We start from the raw sequence: 19,974 nt of genomic DNA, 5'->3' as shown, positions 1-19,974 counted from the left end.
AATTGAATAAGTAAGCCAGCAAACGCACATTATAGTCGTAGTGTAGTTACACAATTTGTTATGGTATTATATGACACAGCTCTGTAAGACGAATCAAGAGATAAGCGTTGTTTAACGCTTTAATCCGCTAAAGGATAATATCGCATTATCATCCCATCGGCGATCATTTTCATTCGATTTATATTAACGAATTTATTAGTTTATTATATTATCGAATTATCTTAACATTCTGCTTACGAGAAGCTTTTGTATCTTGTGTATAACGATGTACGTGTCACTGTATTCTCACGTTTCAACTTTTACTACTTGTTCGTTATGCTCAGTCTTAGACACATACATGTATTTCGCGTTAATTACCGTCCGAGCTAATTAATTTATCAGCTGTGTTATTATTCTGTCAGACTAATATGAACGATGTTACTTTTTAAGTACATTTTATTATCGCGTAGGGATAAAAATTGTTCGGTTCCGCTTTTTCGCTCTATCGCTATGAAATAAACCATTCAACGCGCTCGTGATAACGATGACTAAGTCTCAGTCAGAGGGTTACATCTCGTTCGAATGAAATGTCGCAACGAACAAAAAGACACTCGAAGATCAATTATATACGTCCACTTTCTTTTCTCGTTTGCCAGCTCCCGACGAGGTGCCGGACATTTGCGGTTTCCTAGACGGCAAGAAAGAGAGTTGCGACAAGGATCCTGACACGAATCCGTTCGACGATGTCAGGCACTATGCGTACGAAGGAGAAGGCAATTCCGAGGGTTCTTTGTCATCCTTGGCTTCATGTACGTAACACTGAATATGTGTATCGTTCGTTTAATTAACGGAATCGGCGGAAGTAAATAAAATTATGCGATGAAAATCTAGGAAAATTAGAGCGGAATTTACAGTCTCAAAATATCCTAAAATGGTACAAAACATTGTACTGACCAAAATAGTAAGTAAAATTGTAGAAAACATTGTGGGTGCGACGATTGACAAATTTTTTATTGCAAAATATATTTTACGTGTCAATGAGAATAATGTAATGTAGAAATCAAGTGCAATGTATAGAGAAAAATGTAAATGCCATTGAAGATTAGCTAATCGTTTCTTGGCGTTTGACTATGCCATCTGTCTAAATGTAAATGAAAGGAGCATTGAGCTTTCTTTGCAACTAACTGTAAGAGTTGTAACTGTAAAACTGTAAAACTTGTTTCTTGGCAGTTGCAGTGTTTTCTACCAGACACTCTCCAATTCGCTATGGACTGTTAGCCAATAATGGTAACTGGGGCCGCAGCCGTGTAGCGAATGAAAATATATAGCGAGGAAGTAAAACGTTAAATAGGATCACCGATCTGTCATCATCAGCAGTTCAACGATGAATCATGAAATCAGGGCTATCAGTATATAAATTGGAATAAGAGCTATAAAGTGGGGACCGTGGTTTTATGCGCTTCTATCTATTTATGAGAAATCTGAAGATGCAGAGATGCAGAGTAGCCAAAGTAGAATGTGCGAAGCAATTTTCTATGCGTAGCTAGGTTCTATCTTTTTAATGACAGGCTGAAAAATACGGATTTGCATAAATCTTTCTTTACGAACAGACGAATTGTTTTCGATTTATCGTAGAGCCGCTGCGTTGACATCGTACAACCTTGAACGAAGTTCTAGATCCTTACGATTCCCAACACGTTTTAAATTAGTTGCTGCGGTCATCGAAAGTTGTTAACTTTAATCAGTGGCTGATTTTACGACCTCGTACTATCGCTACCACTTATTATACCGCGTAATCAATTTTCTTTAATCTATTATACAAAGGATATAATATATACGTGCGTCGAAGTTTTCTACTGGCAACTGTTCAGATATTTTCGTAAGCCACTGTGTACTGTAACGCGAAGTAATCTCGATCTCAAAAATCAAAACCGCTCTAATGAGAAAAAAGATAAAAAGTACACTCGACTCTGTTGGAGAGACGAGGTAGAATCATCGACTAGTTTCTACGATATTTCCTTTTTCTTCTGCAGGTACCGACGACGGAGATCTCAAGTTCAACTATTTGTCGAACTTTGGTCCGAGGTTCCGGAAATTAGCCGACATGTACGGAGAAGAACCCAGCGACGAAGAGAGCGACGGCGTCGGAGAACGGGAAAGCGAGAGTTGGTGTTGAGTCTCGCGCGATCTTTCGACTTTTGACTCGAAGAGTTCGCGACAATTAACACGATAACTTCCGATCTCCTTGACGAAGCAACGACTCCTCTTCGCTTCGTCGCCTCGTGTACTTAACTCGAACTCGAGGATACCTGTTGTACTTTCGTACCGAGGACACAGTGCCGAATCACGGCATCGGTAGCCACATATCGTTTCGACGGAGCATAATCGAAGCGTAGTATTTTCCTTTCTCCCTTATTTTCCGTTCATTTTATCCATTTTTACGTCTTTCCTTTTATCCGAGCAGATTGCTCTCGCAACCAATAGAGAATAACATTCGGTTAGAATCGAATTTTCAAACGAAACAACGGATAGCTCGTAATGCTGTCCGAGTGACGATGTAACACGTGATCTTCGCATCTTTAAGAATAGACGACACAGCGGCGAAAGACTAAGAGACCACGAAAAAGCAAAGATAGTATTCTATTTCCTATTGACAAGAGAATATAAAACGAAAAAATGAAAAGACAGGTAACAGTGAATAAAAAGAAAAAAAAAATCGACGCCTCAGCCGAGGATGACTCGCGACGACGACTGTAACTCGGCTGTCCAGCATCGCGACAATGAACACGCGCATATTCGCTCGTTGATATGCGTTAATTTCGCGCGTGCATTCCACTAGTAACGAAGGGAACGATGATTTATAGCGCGAAGAGGTCGCGAGAATCTGACTTCGAACGAAGATGCAAAGGACATGGTGAATTCTTTTAGCAATCATTCGAGTTACGAGGACTGGACTTATTTTTTTATACGTACATTATAGAAACGAATAAATATGTATGTATGCATGTATATGCCTGCGAGGACATCGCGGGCAACGAGTATATAGAATGCAGAGAGGAAACGAGACGAATGAATGATGGCAGCGTAGCAATAGGCGAAACCCGAGACGCGATAGAGAAAAATAAAGATGGAACAAATGGCAGCGGGAGAGCGTTACCGCTCCTCTATATTTAACTTATAGACTATTTTATTAAACGATTATGTGCGCGAGTGCGTTTAGAAACTGTGTAGGAGGTGTGCGAAACTTTACATATGCGAATACACGAATAGATATAAACCTAAACACCGAATCTGTGCTGTACACAGATGCGTGTGTGCATGAGCGTGCATGCGCGCGCGTTTAGGCCAAAGTGATTGGAAATGGAATAGGTTACGCGTGTGAATCGGTGAGAAGGGATCCGAGTGCCATATCGTGTGCCCGAAATCTGAATCTAAAATCGATCCACCGAATTATCCACGAATACACGAATGTATGGTCGCAACGTTTACCAGCGACGAACAGTTCCAACGCGACTATTTGCCTTTTCTTTTTCGCCGATCGGCGATGATCGTTTATCTCCACATCCATTTTATTCCATTCGCGAAGACGACTCTGCACGCGCGCATGTGCCTGCGAATATTTCCAAGTATATGTATATAGATATATATATATATTATGTATGTATGTATATCCGTGTACCTATGTAGGCGTTCGCGCACGTACGTACACGTATATATGTGATAATAATTTGTAAGCTTTTTGTACGATACATCAACGGCGATATGTATATGTATAATAATAATAGTAATGATAACGATAGTCGTAATAAGAGCAACAGCATCAGTAATAAAAATACGCAAATGTATATCGATGGTGATTCAGGTGGACTTTTAACCCTTTGCGGTCGTATCGAGCTTAGATTTGGTTGCCGGAATTCATTTTCGTTGAACTCTAATAATTAGATCGCGGATTTGTATCTGTTTCCAGAAGATTTAAAGATAGAAATATGCGTAGGAAACATATAAAATATCTAAAGTAGAGTACTTGTTATAACGTTTAACGTGCGAAGCGAATTTCTGTATCTAGGTCCTACACTCTTCACTGTGTTCATGAAAATCTGAATTTGTATAAATATTTGCCATCTACTGGTTACATAATTAAGGAAAATGTTAAAAAGATCAAACTGATATTCGTTGCTGCTACTTTACATCTGCGGCTTTCCTTTTGCCAATTTAGAACGTTGCTTATGAAATATTTTAAGAAATGGAAATGTCTACCTGCACTAACTCGTAAGTCTTATTAACTCACCGAGGACCAAAGTTGCGTCAGCGCGATATTTCATTTACAATTTCTTTTTAACCAATTTACAGTGTGGAATTCTGTCGAATCCACGTTAAAACCACGAAAGGGAATATGAAAAATCTACCGAATATCAGAATTTCTTTTACCATATAAAAATTGTACGAAACTCGGAGAAACTGGATCTACTTTGTATCGCCATAAACTGTTTCCTCTTCAAATTATAAAATTCTTCTTGTACCTTCTTCACTTTATGTCACGGCTTCCGTAACGTATTCATTATTCTAATACATTTTTCAACCTGGTAAAACAACAACTCGTGTCTAAATTCTCCGATAATATTGCGTTTCACTCGATCCTTCGTCGGATGCTATGCAACCTCGAAGAGCGTCGTAGTCGGTATGACATACGATCGAAATGGTTCTTTGCCTCAATAGCTGAGAGTATACGTACGTACTAAGGGCGTTTCGATGGCAGAGAGAAGTCATACGACCGCAAAGGATTAGCAAACTCCGTTTGGGCGAACTTGCCTACTGAATCAACTTCAAAGCGTCGTCGAAAGATTTAACGTGTAATTTATACGATAAGAAACGAATGCGGTTTAGGGGAGAGCGCGTGATCTCAGATGCGTAAGAGTAGCTGGTTCGTACGCATCGATATCCAAGAACGAACCTTTCTTATTTAGATGACGTCTGTCGCCGAATAATTACGATTGCACGGGCACGAGTATCGAGATACGTTATTGGAATAATAAGATATGTGTTAGTAAATCACCCGTCGTATCGTACAGGTGGGCGTCTTTTTAACGATACACTCCGTCGCAGTACAAAGAACGTCTCCGTCGGCAGCGGCGAATAAGAAACGTGAAACGATCGCGGCTCATCGGTAGAGTTCGGCTCGACTTTGCCGCGTCACACTTATTTATCGCGCACTGACTACGCTACGAGCGGACTAGTTCGCGATACGCTACTTATGCTATATACTCGAACACTGCCCTTATGTACAATTAAAGAGAAGAGAAAAGAATAAAAAGAGAAACGACGCGACGGTTCTGTTCCACGACCAAGCATCTAGCTGGTCAAGGTGTGAGAGCGGTGACACCTAAAGCTCCGTTCAGATTAGTCGATTACATATTCGAATTGGAGCTGTTTTGCAGGTGTTTCGAAGAATCCTGATTTTAACGTAGATAATGAAAAGTAAATTACAAGTAGTTACGTATGTCTGTAAAATGTTCATCGATAAATATCACGCATAGCAAGTACGACTAAGAATATTAAGTTGAAAGAAAGGTGATGTTGGTTTAGGACGTGAATATCGGTAAATACGCGAAGCTGCGAACAACACGATACCTATCGCCTATACTATTCCATTTCGAACTTGTCCGTGTTCCAAATCCAACAGTGGATTTTTCCACCTCGCGCCTTTTCATTTTATGTAATTCTGTCTCGAGTATTGACGAATTTAAATAACAGTCTCGAAGGAAAAGCGACGACGGGTGCAAAGAGATCGGTCAAATTCTTGGAAGAAATGCTCGAAAGGGATATCTCGAATCGAGTAACGTAACGGATAGACACCGTGTAAAATGCTAGAAATTATTTGAAATCAAGCGACTTTTGAGCAACGAATATACGCGTGGAAATCTAAAATGATATTTCGAGAGATTTCAAGTTGCAAGTCAAATTTCTATTGCTTGAATTCAAGTAATTTATCTAATTTGAACGAAGCTCTATTGTCAAAGAGGCGTTCCTCTTTCCGAGCGATGTTGGCGAAAGAGTCGCGAGACGAACACTTTAGCCACAGGTATACGCATATGCAGGCTTCTTGTAAATTATATTCCAGGACACGCGAGACCACAATGGTTGCCCGCGCGACCTACTCGACATGTGATAGTTGATCGCAAGATATACGCGCAGCACATCTTTCATCTTTACTCGCGAGATCCATCTACCGTCGTCGGAGATACGTGTAACTTCGTGTTCTTCTTTTTTTTGTAGCAATAATAAAAGACGATGACACTGGAAGTAAACGTGGTTTGCGATATTTAACGAGTTCCCGGACCAATACGAAATATCATCGACGATAAAATACAGCCAATTAAACGACAAGAAATAAAATGGAAAGATTAACGATACGAATGCTAGAATCGAACCACCCCGATCAATAGACCTAACGCTATTAGAAATCGTAAAGACGAAGTTTTCGTTACAGCGTTCGATATACATTCGGAGGAAAAGAAAGTTATTAAAAATATACCGTAGAAATATAAATTCGATTTATTTCACGCGCGCTATCAATGCACAGTTTTCTGCGTAATAAGCGATAAACCGAATATTCGCATAATAAATAGCGTCAAAATATATTAATTTTATACAATTTAAATACACTGAGTATACATCGAATATAGAATATTCATGCATATAGAATATGCATCGAATATGTACGTATACATATACTTTGTATAAAATTAATGCAATTTCCTCGTCGTTCGAATCAGTTTGCAATTACATCGGGCAAAATCCATTGCGGGAAAACGTTAGAAATTGTTCGCGCAGCGCTGTTACGAAGAAACACGTAAGACACCATGGACGATCCAATGGCAAATGCATCGCTCCGATACATTCGCTGCTAGCGTGAATATCTCGCATCGCTTTGGAAATTCCTTTTAAACCGGAAATTTCCCGAGTCACTGGACCTTGATTAATTAATGGAAATCACGGCAGGCTTCGTCGTGACGTTCGCCGAACGAGAAAAAAGAAACCCCTGAGTCGTTCGATTGCGACACGATGTCTTTCATAGATTTCAATCGGCTGATGAGAAAAATTCAGTCCGGCGCCAAGCCGGACGTTTCGCGTTGTAAATTGCCAAGAATCTCGAGAAGGGGTTGCTGAGTACCTATAAAAAAGTCCTCGGTCTGGTTACTCTATCGCAGTCGTGTTCACTTCCGGCGGACACACAATCTCGAGGACCAGAAACGAGCAGCACGATCTTTTCGAATCGCGTTGGTCGCTTTAAACGCGATTCCCACTGACGACATGTAAGTGGCTTATTGTGCGCGCGTGTGACGTGCTATTAGTTACACACAGTGGCTACAAAACATATTTCCATCGATTCTTATTTTCGAACGAAGCGTTTTCTAGCAAGTCGCGCGCTTCGTTTTCACAGTATCGACTTTTTTCAGATATACGAGAATACCGTTAAATGATAGGAAATTTGATACACTTGAAGCTAATTGATCGGAATATAAACGGTGAAAAAATGAAAGAAAATAAATGTAGAAATTTTTAAGCAAGTCGGTTTTGCCACACTGTGACACGTTGCTTGAGACGCGTAAATTAAGCAAGAGTATTTTATCGTTAAAAGAAAATTTATCGACAGAAATTATGGTTTCTAAATTCGACCGGACGTTGGACTTTATCGTTACATTATGGCGTTCTTTTTCTAAACATAGGCTCTTTTTTATCTTTAATACGCAATATGTGAATTAACAAAATTTTCTGAATTCAACCGTAATTACAAATGCAAATGGTATAATAAATACAGTGATATACGTGTACAGTGGCTGATGAAATTAATCGGGAACTCATCACAGAACTTTTCTATATTATTTTCTATATTATGCTCATTATGCGAAACTTCGCTAATACTTTAACGCGATACGACTATCGCGATCGTCACAGTAAAATATCGTACCGATACGAAAGTGCATATGAAAATTACAAGACATTTATTATACAACGTTTATTTATGCATCACGCGAGGAATTTATTCCTACAACGCGAATAATATTCTTAACGGGATCTTTCTGTTTAAAATAGTCTCACCGCGAATTGTGGCTTATCAACATACCGAACAGTTGACTGTTCAAATACTTCGATACTTTAAATGTCATCAATACAATCATAATCGTGTCTCGTTATAGCGATAATGAAATTCCAAAATGTTTCGTATAATATGTACACAAAAACGTTTCCAATAGTGTCCAAATACTTTCACGAACCGCTGCACAGTTTGTAGTCGCTGTACGTTTGAATTGTTATGAAATATAAAAGAATAGAGCGGGTCAGTACGGTGTAATTGCAATGGCAGATTATCAGCAGAAGTTGTACATATAAATTTGCAAAATAACGTTTGCAACTTGCCACTCGAGATATTTACATTTCGGAGTCTTTGCAGATTGATGATGCAGATTGGTCTGTACGCGCGCGCACGTGGCTCTAACTACGGCTAGATCGATCATCACATTTATTTAATTTTTCATTTATGACTTTAATTTATCACCTCGCTATATCTCTCCCGCCAAGAGTACCTACGTACATTTTCGTATTGATCGAACGACGATCGATGCATTCATCTCTGTACATGTAATTACCGCGATCGCTAATTTAGTTACGCGACAACCTTTTTATCCCTTTTGTTTCGTTTCATAGGCATCGTAAAATTCGACTCGAGTTTCTCGTTTTCTCTGTAATATTGCTACTATGCCTGATCCTGAATTCTGGAGCCGAAGCACAGCTAAACTTTTCGACCGGTTGGGGAAAAAGAAGCCAGAGACTCGAATGGAGCGCCGTTAGACCCGAGTGCCCTTCGCAGGCTAGACCTTCGTTCGAACAGCTGCTAAACGTTTACCATTTGATACAGGTACGCCTTGCATCGGTTTTTCTTTCGTAGCAAAACCGAGGAAGACGGGGATCGTCGCTGTTACAATTCGAATTGCAAAATTTACGGTATAAAAATTATGTAAGTCGTAATTATGGTCAGTCGTTGTAAATAGACGCAGGATGTTTATGCATTCTTGAGAAATTTAAGATTCCTGAAATCTACTTGCATCACGGGATGTATACAACTCGAAAAAAAAGATACAAGCTATTGAAAGTAGAGCATCCATCGTGACATCTAATGGACGAAGCGAATTTCCATTTAGATTGCATTTCCTCAATTACCTTCGTATAAATATGAATTTGCATAAATATTTTCAATGTAATTATAAACGACCAAAGTTTGTTTAGTTATCGATAAGTATCATCGATGACGGAAATTGCTTTTTATTAACATTTATAAAAACTTTATGAAAACTCTCCTCTTGAATTCCTGGTATCTCTCGTACAATGATCTACCAACTAGTGGTTATCCATAATCAAAAATAATAATGAATAATCTTTTTATTTCCTTCTTCTATAATTCCTGAAAACATACAGGTGTTTTTGCCAAGGTTAATACCGATTTTTATCTACAAAAGAGCATAATTCTATCCATTTATTTGCTTCGACTGATTACACCGTTGTATCGTTTAAATTATACTTGATATGTATATAGAACACATACGTAGATATTATAGAAAGATAGTTCTACTGTTCAACAAAGACGATCTTCCTGTCAACGTTTTCCTTCCTAAGAATATCGAAGTGTAGCTGCCACTTTTGCCTTCTGGAAAAGGAAGAAAAGGAAGGCGGAAGAAGCATCGCCAACCAAAAGCGTTTCTTTCTTACGTTTCGTTTGCAGATGGAGGCGCGAAAAATGTTGGAGTGTCGGAAGCCGAGCGAGTGAATTCGGCAGCGGATCCGATCTGACGTTAGAGGAAACACCATAGGCTAAACATTGGACCGTTCGAGGGAGCCGTTCGAACCGTATACCTTCGACGATTTGCAACTTGTTTGGAAGCACTGGACTCTGAGACGAAGTATCCGGATCTATCGAACAAAGCTTGCTTCGATACGGTTTTCGTGCGAACGAGCCCGCTCGAACGTGCCTTGTAAAATCACCGATACGAACGATAATACAAACAATGAGTAGTAAAGGAGAAATATAATTTTCTTTCGCGTCTTCCACGTTGTCCTTCCTTTGTTCGTTTTGTTCCTTCATACGTCGACAGCTGTTCGATCGCTTTTTTACGTGGCATAAATTCGACCGGTTATGTCCTATCGACCAATCGACAGTCTTTAATTTTCTATGATCGCACCCTTTAACGATCTTTGCCGAAACTACATAAATCTCGCGCCGTAGACGATTTGCACGTTCGTCCATCCAACGTGTAACGATATACCGGTAGCGAGATAGTTTCTGTCATTTTTCTTTTTATTTAGACGCGATTAGAATTTATATACGAATATGGACGATATTATATAATGTGGACGAATATCTGTGTGATCGGCATTCTGTCTGTGATTGGAATTAGTGCACATTCTGTTTCCGATGAAGGTAAGTGAGAGTCGAACACTTGAACACGAAAATTTGCCAACGAGCATTGTCGTCTTTGTTCACCTAGATTCATATCCATGAACTTCTGGTTTTTAAATAATTAGATTAAACGTTGCACTTCTGGCAATCTCTGGTATTTTATACATTTTCTGCTATGAATTGTCTCTCTTTTTACTTACTGTTAACAGAGCGGTTTCGTGAAAAATATTCATTTAACAAATTTTCACGCAGAGAAGTCAATGCAACGTTCGATTCGCTACGAGAGTAAATTATTTTCGGAATTTTCATTATCCCTATTTGTTGTGCACTTGACACCGCCAAAACTTTGTTCATAATTTTTCTTTTCTTTTTTTTTTTTTTTTTTTTTGATGCGTGAAAAATTATCACGTTAACGCAAACACTTTGTAGAACTGTCACCATAGCAGATTTCGTTGAAATCATCACCGTCCATATCTTATTTGCCACCCACATCTCTTTGAGACAATTCGCATCTTCATATAGAGATTAATTCATTGTACATTGTTAATCAAATTTCAATTACAATTACGATCTACTACCTCCTTATTTTGTTACGCTACAATTTTAAGAAACGAACACGTAAGTAAAATAATATTCCACGTGCGATGACGGAGAAGAAAAACTCCATTTTTATAGTAAAATTGTTCTAGGCTAGTTTTTGTTGCAAGCATCTGAAGTTTTATCGACCGTATGCTTAGTATCTAGATATATTTGTACAAAGAAAGAAAGAGTGATGCTTCTGACGCACCCTGTGCCAGAATAATTCAGCACGCTGCTAGCAAGTATCGTTTCGATTTCACAGTTTTGCCATGGTCCTTGGGAAAAGCCCTGCACGCGAAGAAACTCCCGTATGCGTATCATGCATCGTATAACTGCGAAAATGTAGGCCATTTCCCGGACGTCCACAACTGCAAGCGATTTTATCAGTGTAACATCTTCTTCGGACTACCTTTTGTTCAAAATGTTTATGAGTGCGAGAATAATCTGGTATTCTCGATCAACACAGAAACCTGTGTAACACCCGAACAGAGTGGTAGATCGGAATGCAGGGAAAGAGATGCACCACCTGCAAAAAGGAAACCACAGCCGTCGGCTTCGCTTCAGGAACCACTAAAGAAAACTGAAGCACCACCTACGAAAGCAAAATTAAAACCAACACCAACGCCAAAACCACAATCACAAACATCTAGAAAACCGCTAAAGAAGACTGCTATACCACCGCTCCCACAACCGTCTCCGTCATCTTCACCACCATCTCCAAAACCGCAACCAGAACCACAACCGCTGGATTCATTAATTTCCCAACCACCGCAGGATCCTCTAACTCCGGCTGAATTGCAACCGAAAGACGAGTCAAAACCGGGGCCGAAACCAGAAACATCGTTGCTCAGTGTCACTGAACCGCTCGCACAATGGCATCAAGGTATAGTAATCTTCACGATATATGTATCGAGGTGGATGCACATTTTTCTATCTTATCATCCTTATGTATCATGCAGTGATTGTAACAACCATTTATATCGTTATAAAAAGAAGCTCTCTGTCTGTCGACGCGTTAGAAATAATTAAATCCAGTTGATTATGCGGATGTGATTTTACTATGTTTGAGATTAAGATTTTGGTCAAATTGCAGAAAGGGAGGTCTTTCTCATCGCCGACTATGATGGAAATTTTTCTAATTCTTTCGTTGATACGTATAAACAATGGTAGAGATAAAAATTTAGCGTTCGGATCCCGATAGCTTAAAAAAGAAAAGAAAAATATCTTGAAAAGAGAAAACATCGGCAAACAGAAATACAAAGATTCTTATCGTTTATAGATTATTACTATAATGATTCATCTCGGTGTAATTCAAATTTTCACAGCTCCAAAACCCAACTCTGCAATTTTGAAACCCAACGGCACAGCTCTGGAGCCCAATGCCACAACTGTGAAACTCACTGCCAAACCTTTAGAATCCATCACCACAACTTTGGAACCCAAAGGCCTAACACCGGAACCTATCGCCAAAACTTTGAAACCTACCACTACAATTTTAAAACCCAACATCACAGAAGACACGCCTAAAAAAATTTTGCAAATTAACAAATCTATGGTCGGAACCTCGAATCCAAACATCACAAAAAACATACCGGAACAAACTATTGAAATCGAGAAACCTGTCATTCCTGATGTGAAACCCAACGTGACAAAAGGGCTATTTGGACAAATTTCTAAAACTGTGGAAACCGTCGACGTAACTTCGCAACCCAACATCACAGAAAGCATATCTGAACAAGTTCCTGAAACCGAGAGAGCCGTCGTCGGAACTACCAAACCCAACATCACAGAGGATATAACTGAACAAAACCCTGAACCCGATAAACCTATCGTCGCAGTTGTGAAACCGAATATCACGAAAGAGATAGTTGAAAATATTCCTGAAATTGAGAGATTTACCGTCAGAACTACGACACCCAACATCACAGAAGACATAAGTCCACAAATTCCTAAAATCGATAAACCTATCATCGCAACTTCGACACCTACAATCCTAGAGATCATATCTGAACAAATTCCTGAAAGCGAGAAACCCGTCATTTCAGATATGAAACCCAAAATCGTAAAAGGGCTATCTGGACAAAGTCCTGAAACTGTGCAATCTGCCGTCAGAACTTCGACACCTGTCATTACAGACGATCTACTTAACGTAATTACTGAAATTGAAGAATATGCCATCGAAACTTCGAAATTGAACGATACAGAGGACATATCTGAAGAAATTCCAGAAATTGGACAATTTGTCGACAGACCTTCGGAGTCCAACATCACAGAGGAAATATCTGAAACAATTCCTAAAATTGAGGAAGCTATCGATGGAACTTTAGCACCTAACATTACAAAGGCCATAACTGAAAAAATTCCAGAATCTAAGAAAGCCGACGACGAAACTTCGATTATCAACATCACAGAGGGAATATCTGAAAAAATTCCTAAAATTGAGAAAGCTGTCGATGGAACTTTACCACCTGACATAGCAGAGGATATGTCTGAACAGATTCCTCAATCTAAAGAAGCTGTCGATGGAACTTCGAACCCCAACATCGCAGAGGGAATATCTGAACAGAGTCCTCAATCTAAAGAAGCCACTCACGAAACTTTGATCCCCAACATCTCAGAGGGAATATCTGAAAAAATTCCTGAAATTGAGAAAGCTATCGATGGAACTTTAGTACCTAACATCACAGTGGGCATATCTGAACAGACTTCTCAATCTAAAAAAGCCACTGACGAAACTTCGATCCCCAACATCTCAGAGGGAATATCTGAAAAAATTCCTGAAATTGGGGAAACTGTCGATGGAACTTCGGAGCACAACATCATAGGAGGGCTATTTGGAGAAATTGTTGGATCGGAGAAACCTGTAGTCGGAACTTCGAACCCCAAAATCACAGAGAGTATATCTGAAACAATTCCTTATATTGAAGAAACTGTCGATGGAACATTAGCACCTAACACCACAGGGGGCATATCTGAACAGACTCCTCAATCTGAAAAAGCCACTCACGAAACTTCGATGACCAACATCACTGAGGGCGTATCTGAACAGACTTCTCAATCTAAAGAAGCCGCCCACGAAACTTCCATGCCCAACATCTCAGAGGGAATATCTGAACAGACTCCTCAATCTAAAGAAACCGCCCACGAAACTTTGATCCCCAACAGCACAGAGGGAATATCTGAACAGACTCTTCAATCTAAAGAAGCCGTCCACGAAACTTTGATCCCCAACAGCACAGAGGGAATATCAGAAAAAGTTCCTGAAATTATAGAAGCTACCGATGAAACTTTAGCACCTAACATCACCGAGGGTATATCTAAACAGACTTCTCAATCTAAAGAAGCCGCCCACGAAACTTCGATGCCCAACATCATAGAAGGACTATTTGGAGAAATTGTTGGATCGGAGAAACCTGTGGTTGGAACTTCGAACTCCAATATCACAGAGGGTATATCTGAAAAAGTTCCTGAAATTGAAGGAGCTCTCAATGGAACTTTAGCACCTAACATCACAAAGGGCATATCTGAACAGACTCCACAATCTGAAAAAGCCATTCACGAAACTTCGATGCCCGACATATCAGAGGGAATATCAGAACAGACTCCTCAATCTAAAGAAGCCGCCCACAAAACTTCGATGCCCAACATTACAGTGGGAATATCTGAAAAAATTCCTGAAATGGAGGAAGCTGCCGAAGGAACTTCGGAGCCCAACATCATAGAAGGACTATTTGGAGAAATTATTGGATCGGAGAAACCTGTAGTTGGAACTTCGAACTCCAACATCACAGAGGGTATATCTGAAAAAGTTCCTGAAATTGAGGAAGCCGTCAATGGAACTTTAGCACCTAACATCACAGAGGGCATATCTGAACAGACTCCTCAATCTAAAGAAACCGACCACGAAACTTCGATGCCCAACATCTCAGAGGGAATATCAGAACAGACTCCTCAATCTAAAGAAGCCGCCCACAAAACTTCGATGCCCAACATTACAGTGGGGATATCTGAAAAAATTCCTGAAATGGAGGAAGCTGCCGAAGAAACTTCGGAGCCCAACATCATAGAAGGAATATTTGGAGAAATTGTTGGATCGGAGAAACCTATAGTTGGAACTTCTAACTCCAACAACACAGACGGTATATCTGAAAAAGTTCCTAAAATTGAGGGAGCCCTTAATGGAACTTTAGCACCTGACATCACAAAGGGCATATCTGAACGGACTCCTCAATCTGAAAAAGCCATTCACGAAACTTCGATGCCCAACATCTCAGAGGGAATATCTGAAAAAATTCCTGAAATGGAGGAAGCTGCCGGAGGAACTTCGGAGCCCAACATCATAGAAGGACTATTTGGAGAAATTGTTGGATCGGAGAAACCTATAGTTGGAACTTCGAACTCCAACATCACAGAGGGTATCTCTGAAAAAATTCCTGAAATTGAGGAAGCTCTCAATGGAACTTTAGCACCTAACATCACAGAGGGCATATCTGAACAGACGTCTCAATCTGAAAAAGCTATTCACGAAACTTCGATGCCCAACATCTCAGAGGGAATATCAGAACAGAGTTCTCAATCTAAAGGAGCCGCCCACAAAACTTCGATTCCCAAAATCACAGTGGGGATATCTGAAAAAAATCCTGAAATGGAGGAAGCTGCCGAAGGAACTTCGGAGCCCAACATCATAGAAGGACTATTTGGAGAAATTGTTGGGTCGGAGAAACCTGTAGTTGGAACTTCGAACTCCAACAACACAGAGGGTATATCTGAAAAAGATCCTGAAATTGAGGGGGCTCTCAATGAAACTTTAGCACCTAACATCACAAAGGGCATATCTGAACAGACTTCTCAATCTAAAGAAGCCGCCCACAAAACTTCGATGCCCAACATCACAGTGGGGATATCTGAAAAAATTCCTGAAATGGAGGAAGCTGCCGAAGGAACTTCGGAGCCCAACATCATAGAGGGGCTATTTGGAGAAATTGTTGGATCAGAGAAACCTGTAGTTGGAACTTCGAACTCGAACAACACAGAGGGTATATCTGAAAAAGTTCCTGAAATTGAGGGAGCTCTCAATGAATCTTTAGCACCTAACATCACAGAGGGCATATCTGAACAGACTCCTCAATCTAAAGAAGCCGCCCACGAAACTTCGATGCCCAACATCACAGTGGGAATATCTAAAAAAAAACCTGAGATGGAGGAAGCTGCCGAAGGAACTTCGGAGCCCAACATCATAGAGGGGCTATTTGGAGAAATTGTTGGATCGGAGAAACCTGTGGTTGGAACTTCGAACTCCAACATCACAAAGGGTATATCTGAAAAAGTTCCTGAAATTGAGGGAGCTCTCAATGGAACTTTAGCACCTAACATCACAGAGGGCATATCTGAACAGACTCCTCAATCTGAAAATGCCACTCACGAAACTTCGATGACCAACATTTCAGAGGGAATATCAGAACAGAGTCCTCAATCTAAAGAATCCGCACACGAAACTTCGATGCCCAACATCACAGTGGGAATATCTAAAAAAAAACCTGAAATGGAGGAAGCTGCCGGAGGAACTTCGGAGCCCAACATCATAGAGGGGCTATTTGGAGAAATTGTTGGATCGGAGAAACCTGTGGTTGGAACTTCGAACTCCAACATCACAGAGGGTATATCTGAAAAAGTTCCTGAAATTGAGGGGGCTCTCAATGAAACTTTAGCACCTAACATCACAAAGGGCATATCTGAACAGACTTCTCAATCTAAAGAAGCCGCCCACAAAACTTCGATGCCCAACATCACAGTGGGGATATCTGAAAAAATTCCTGAAATGGAGGAAGCTGCCGAAGGAACTTCGGAGCCCAACATCATAGAGGGGCTATTTGGAGAAATTGTTGGATCAGAGAAACCTGTAGTTGGAACTTCGAACTCGAACAACACAGAGGGTATATCTGAAAAAGTTCCTGAAATTGAGGGAGCTCTCAATGAAACTTTAGCACCTAACATCACAGAGGGCATATCTGAACAGACTCCTCAATCTAAAGAAGCCGCCCACGAAACTTCGATGCCCAACATCACAGTGGGAATATCTAAAAAAAAACCTGAGATGGAGGAAGCTGCCGAAGGAACTTCGGAGCCCAACATCATAGAGGGGCTATTTGGAGAAATTGTTGGATCGGAGAAACCTGTGGTTGGAACTTCGAACTCCAACATCACAGAGGGTATATCTGAAAAAGTTCCTGAAATTGAGGGGGCTCTCAATGAAACTTTAGCACCTAACATCACAGAGGGCATATCTGAACAGACTCCTCAATCTGAAAATGCCACTCACGAAACTTCGATGACCAACATTTCAGAGGGAATATCAGAACAGAGTCCTCAATCTAAAGAATCCGCACACGAAACTTCGATGCCCAACATCACAGTGGGAATATCTAAAAAAAAACCTGAAATGGAGGAAGCTGCCGAAGGAACTTCGGAGCCCAACATCATAGAGGGGCTATTTGGAGAAATTGTTGGATCGGAGAAACCTGTGGTTGGAACTTCGAACTCCAACATCACAGAGGGTATATCTGAAAAAGTTCCTGAAATTGAGGGAGCTCTCAATGGAACTTTAGCACCTAACATCACAGAAGGCATATCTGAACAGACTCCTCAATCTGAAAATGCCACTCACGAAACTTCGATGACCAACATCACCTCGGGCATATCTGAACAGACTTCTCAATCTAAAGAAACCGAGCACGAAACTTCGATCTCCAACATCTCAGAGGGAATATCAGAACAGAGTCCACACTCTAAAGAAGCCGGCCACAAAACTTCGATGCCCAACAGTACAGAGGGAATATCTGAAAAAGTTCCTGAAATTATGGAAGCTACCGATGAAACTTTAGCACCTAACATCACCGAGGTCATATCTAAACGGACTCCTGAATCTAAAGGAGCCGTCAACAGAACTCCGAACCCCAACATCACAGAGGACATATCTCAAGAAATTCCTGAAAGTGGAGAAGCTGTCGATAGAACTTCGACACCTAACATCACAAAGGGAATATCTGAAAAAATTCCTGAGATTGAGGAAACTATCGATGGAACTTTAGCACCTAACGTCACAGAAGTCATATCTAAACAGACTCCTGAATCTAAAGGAGCCGTCAACAGAACTCTGAACCTCAACATCACAGAGGGAATATCTGAAGAGTTTCCTCAATCTAAAGAAGCCGTCGACGAAACTTCGAACCCCAACGTCACAAAGGGAATATCTGAAAAAATTCCTGAAATGGAGGAGGCTGTCATTGAAACTTCGCAACCTAACATCACAGGAGTACTATATGATGATGTTGCTAAAGCGGGGAGAAGAGATCCTTCTAATGATACTGACGATCAACATTCCACGAATGCTGCGTTATCGATAACTACGGTTTCCTTGCCCAAGGGAATCAACGAACAACAAGATTGTGTCAAAGAGGGTTTCTTCCCTGATTCCGAGGATTGTTCGAAATTTTATAGATGCGTACTATACGGAGATTCCTTGGTTAGGTACCAGTTCTCTTGTCCCGTTGGAACGTTTTGGGACGATCAGCTGGAAACATGCAATTTCCCAAAGAGAATTAAGTCCAAAGGTTTATGCAAACGCCGGATATACGCTGCATCTCTAGTACCTGAATTTTCAAAGTTCAAAATTGAAGACAGTCCTGATATTGGCAATCTAAGCGTAGATAGGTTCTGTATCATTTGTCCAAGTGGTTTTCGGCGACATCCGAAATATTGCAATATATTCTATCAGTGTGTTAATAACGGCGATATGATGGTGAATATCATGCCGTTTGCGTGTCCAAGAGGCTCCGTTTTTGACGAGGAAAAATTGTTGTGCTCATCAGGAACAGACGATTGCGCGAAATTTTCACTTCACAAACTGCCTGATTCGATTACAGTCGTAAGCATCTCTATTTTGCTTTTCTCTTTTCTCTAAAATATGCACGATAAAATATGATTCACAAATGTATTTGAACACTTATAGAAGACTTATAGAAGACTTTCATAAAAATATGTATATGTATTACGTTATACATGAATCGCCGTAATGAGACTTAACTATTATAATTGTATTGATAAAAGTTGAGGTTAATCTTCGTTTTGAGGCATATCGGATTTCCATTTTTTTTTAATCAAAATTTGTATCTCTGATGTGTAGAATCCAGGAATACTAGTTTGAAAGCTTCCTACGGCTAGTTTGAAAGAAGTTTATTATTTTAAAAGTATTATAGATTTATCCATATTGCATATAAAGTTTATGCTATTGCTTTAGTCGTATCTCATTATTAGACTGCGGATTTTTATGCATTTATTTCAAAGTACAAAAGTATACAGAACGCGTAGAATATGTTTAAATATATAAAATAGCCGAAATATAGTAGTCGTTGCAATCGTAATAAGTAAAATAATTGTTTTTCTAAGTAAGTTTGTAATTGTATGCATAGAAAAATATGAATTTGCAGAAATATCCGCAGTTTACCCATTAATGAAATTTCAAAATATTTCATACAATACACATAATATATACATAAATATGTTCTATGGTAGATATTTAAATATTTTTGTGAGTCACTAAATGTATTTCTCGTACTTACCACTTCTCTTGTTTTTCCAGATAAACCGCTTAAATGAGGTATTATGTACAAGCGAGGGGCGGTTCCCATATGAAGAACCTTGTTCGAGCAAATATTTCAAATGTATACGTAACGAACGAGGAGCGCTCGAAGGATACCTACTAGATTGTCCGCCGAAATATGCGTACTCACCAGTTTCGGGTAATTGCGTACCTTCAGAGACATATCCATATTGCGCGAACTATTATTAAATTAACGATAATATTGAATCTTAATTACTTTGTAATTTTACACTCGTCACAATGTGGTGATTGCTGTAACGTGTTGGAGTTTAAAAATATCTACTTTTTGACTCAAATTTAATAG

General features: G+C 39.9%; 3 protein-coding genes across 4 annotated transcripts in view; all 3 read left to right on the top strand.

Moving 5' to 3' along the window:
• Window positions 1-6,279, top strand: part of LOC100644697 (DE-cadherin) — an 89,118-nt gene extending 82,839 nt beyond the window's left edge. For both annotated transcript variants that reach the window (XM_048412658.1, XM_012316774.3), the window contains 2 exons: window positions 636-788; window positions 2,013-6,279. In XM_048412658.1, the coding sequence (XP_048268615.1) occupies window positions 636-788; window positions 2,013-2,155 (296 nt within the window). In that variant the 3' untranslated portion in view covers window positions 2,156-6,279. The remainder of the gene's footprint in view (window positions 1-635; window positions 789-2,012) is intronic.
• A 403-nt stretch (window positions 6,280-6,682) lies between these two features.
• LOC105666524 lies at window positions 6,683-10,055 on the top strand. Its single transcript, XM_012316773.3, has 4 exons — window positions 6,683-6,695; window positions 7,148-7,292; window positions 8,686-8,896; window positions 9,758-10,055. The coding sequence occupies exons 1-4, from the start codon at window positions 6,683-6,685 to the stop codon at window positions 9,800-9,802; spliced, it is 414 nt and encodes a 137-aa protein (XP_012172163.2). The 3' UTR covers window positions 9,803-10,055.
• A 197-nt stretch (window positions 10,056-10,252) lies between these two features.
• On the top strand, window positions 10,253-19,971 carry LOC100644579 (titin homolog). Its single transcript, XM_048412657.1, has 4 exons — window positions 10,253-10,453; window positions 11,274-11,894; window positions 12,337-18,935; window positions 19,650-19,971. The coding sequence occupies exons 1-4, from the start codon at window positions 10,381-10,383 to the stop codon at window positions 19,857-19,859; spliced, it is 7,503 nt and encodes a 2,500-aa protein (XP_048268614.1). The 5' UTR covers window positions 10,253-10,380; the 3' UTR covers window positions 19,860-19,971.
• The last annotated feature ends 3 nt before the right edge of the window (window positions 19,972-19,974 follow it).

This window comes from Bombus terrestris, chromosome 15 (assembly GCF_910591885.1).
Source record: "Bombus terrestris chromosome 15, iyBomTerr1.2, whole genome shotgun sequence".
NCBI classification, from domain to species: Eukaryota; Metazoa; Arthropoda; class Insecta; order Hymenoptera; family Apidae; genus Bombus; species Bombus terrestris.
Note: the sequence above shows the minus strand (reverse complement) of the source record. Positions and strands in the feature narration are given on the sequence as shown.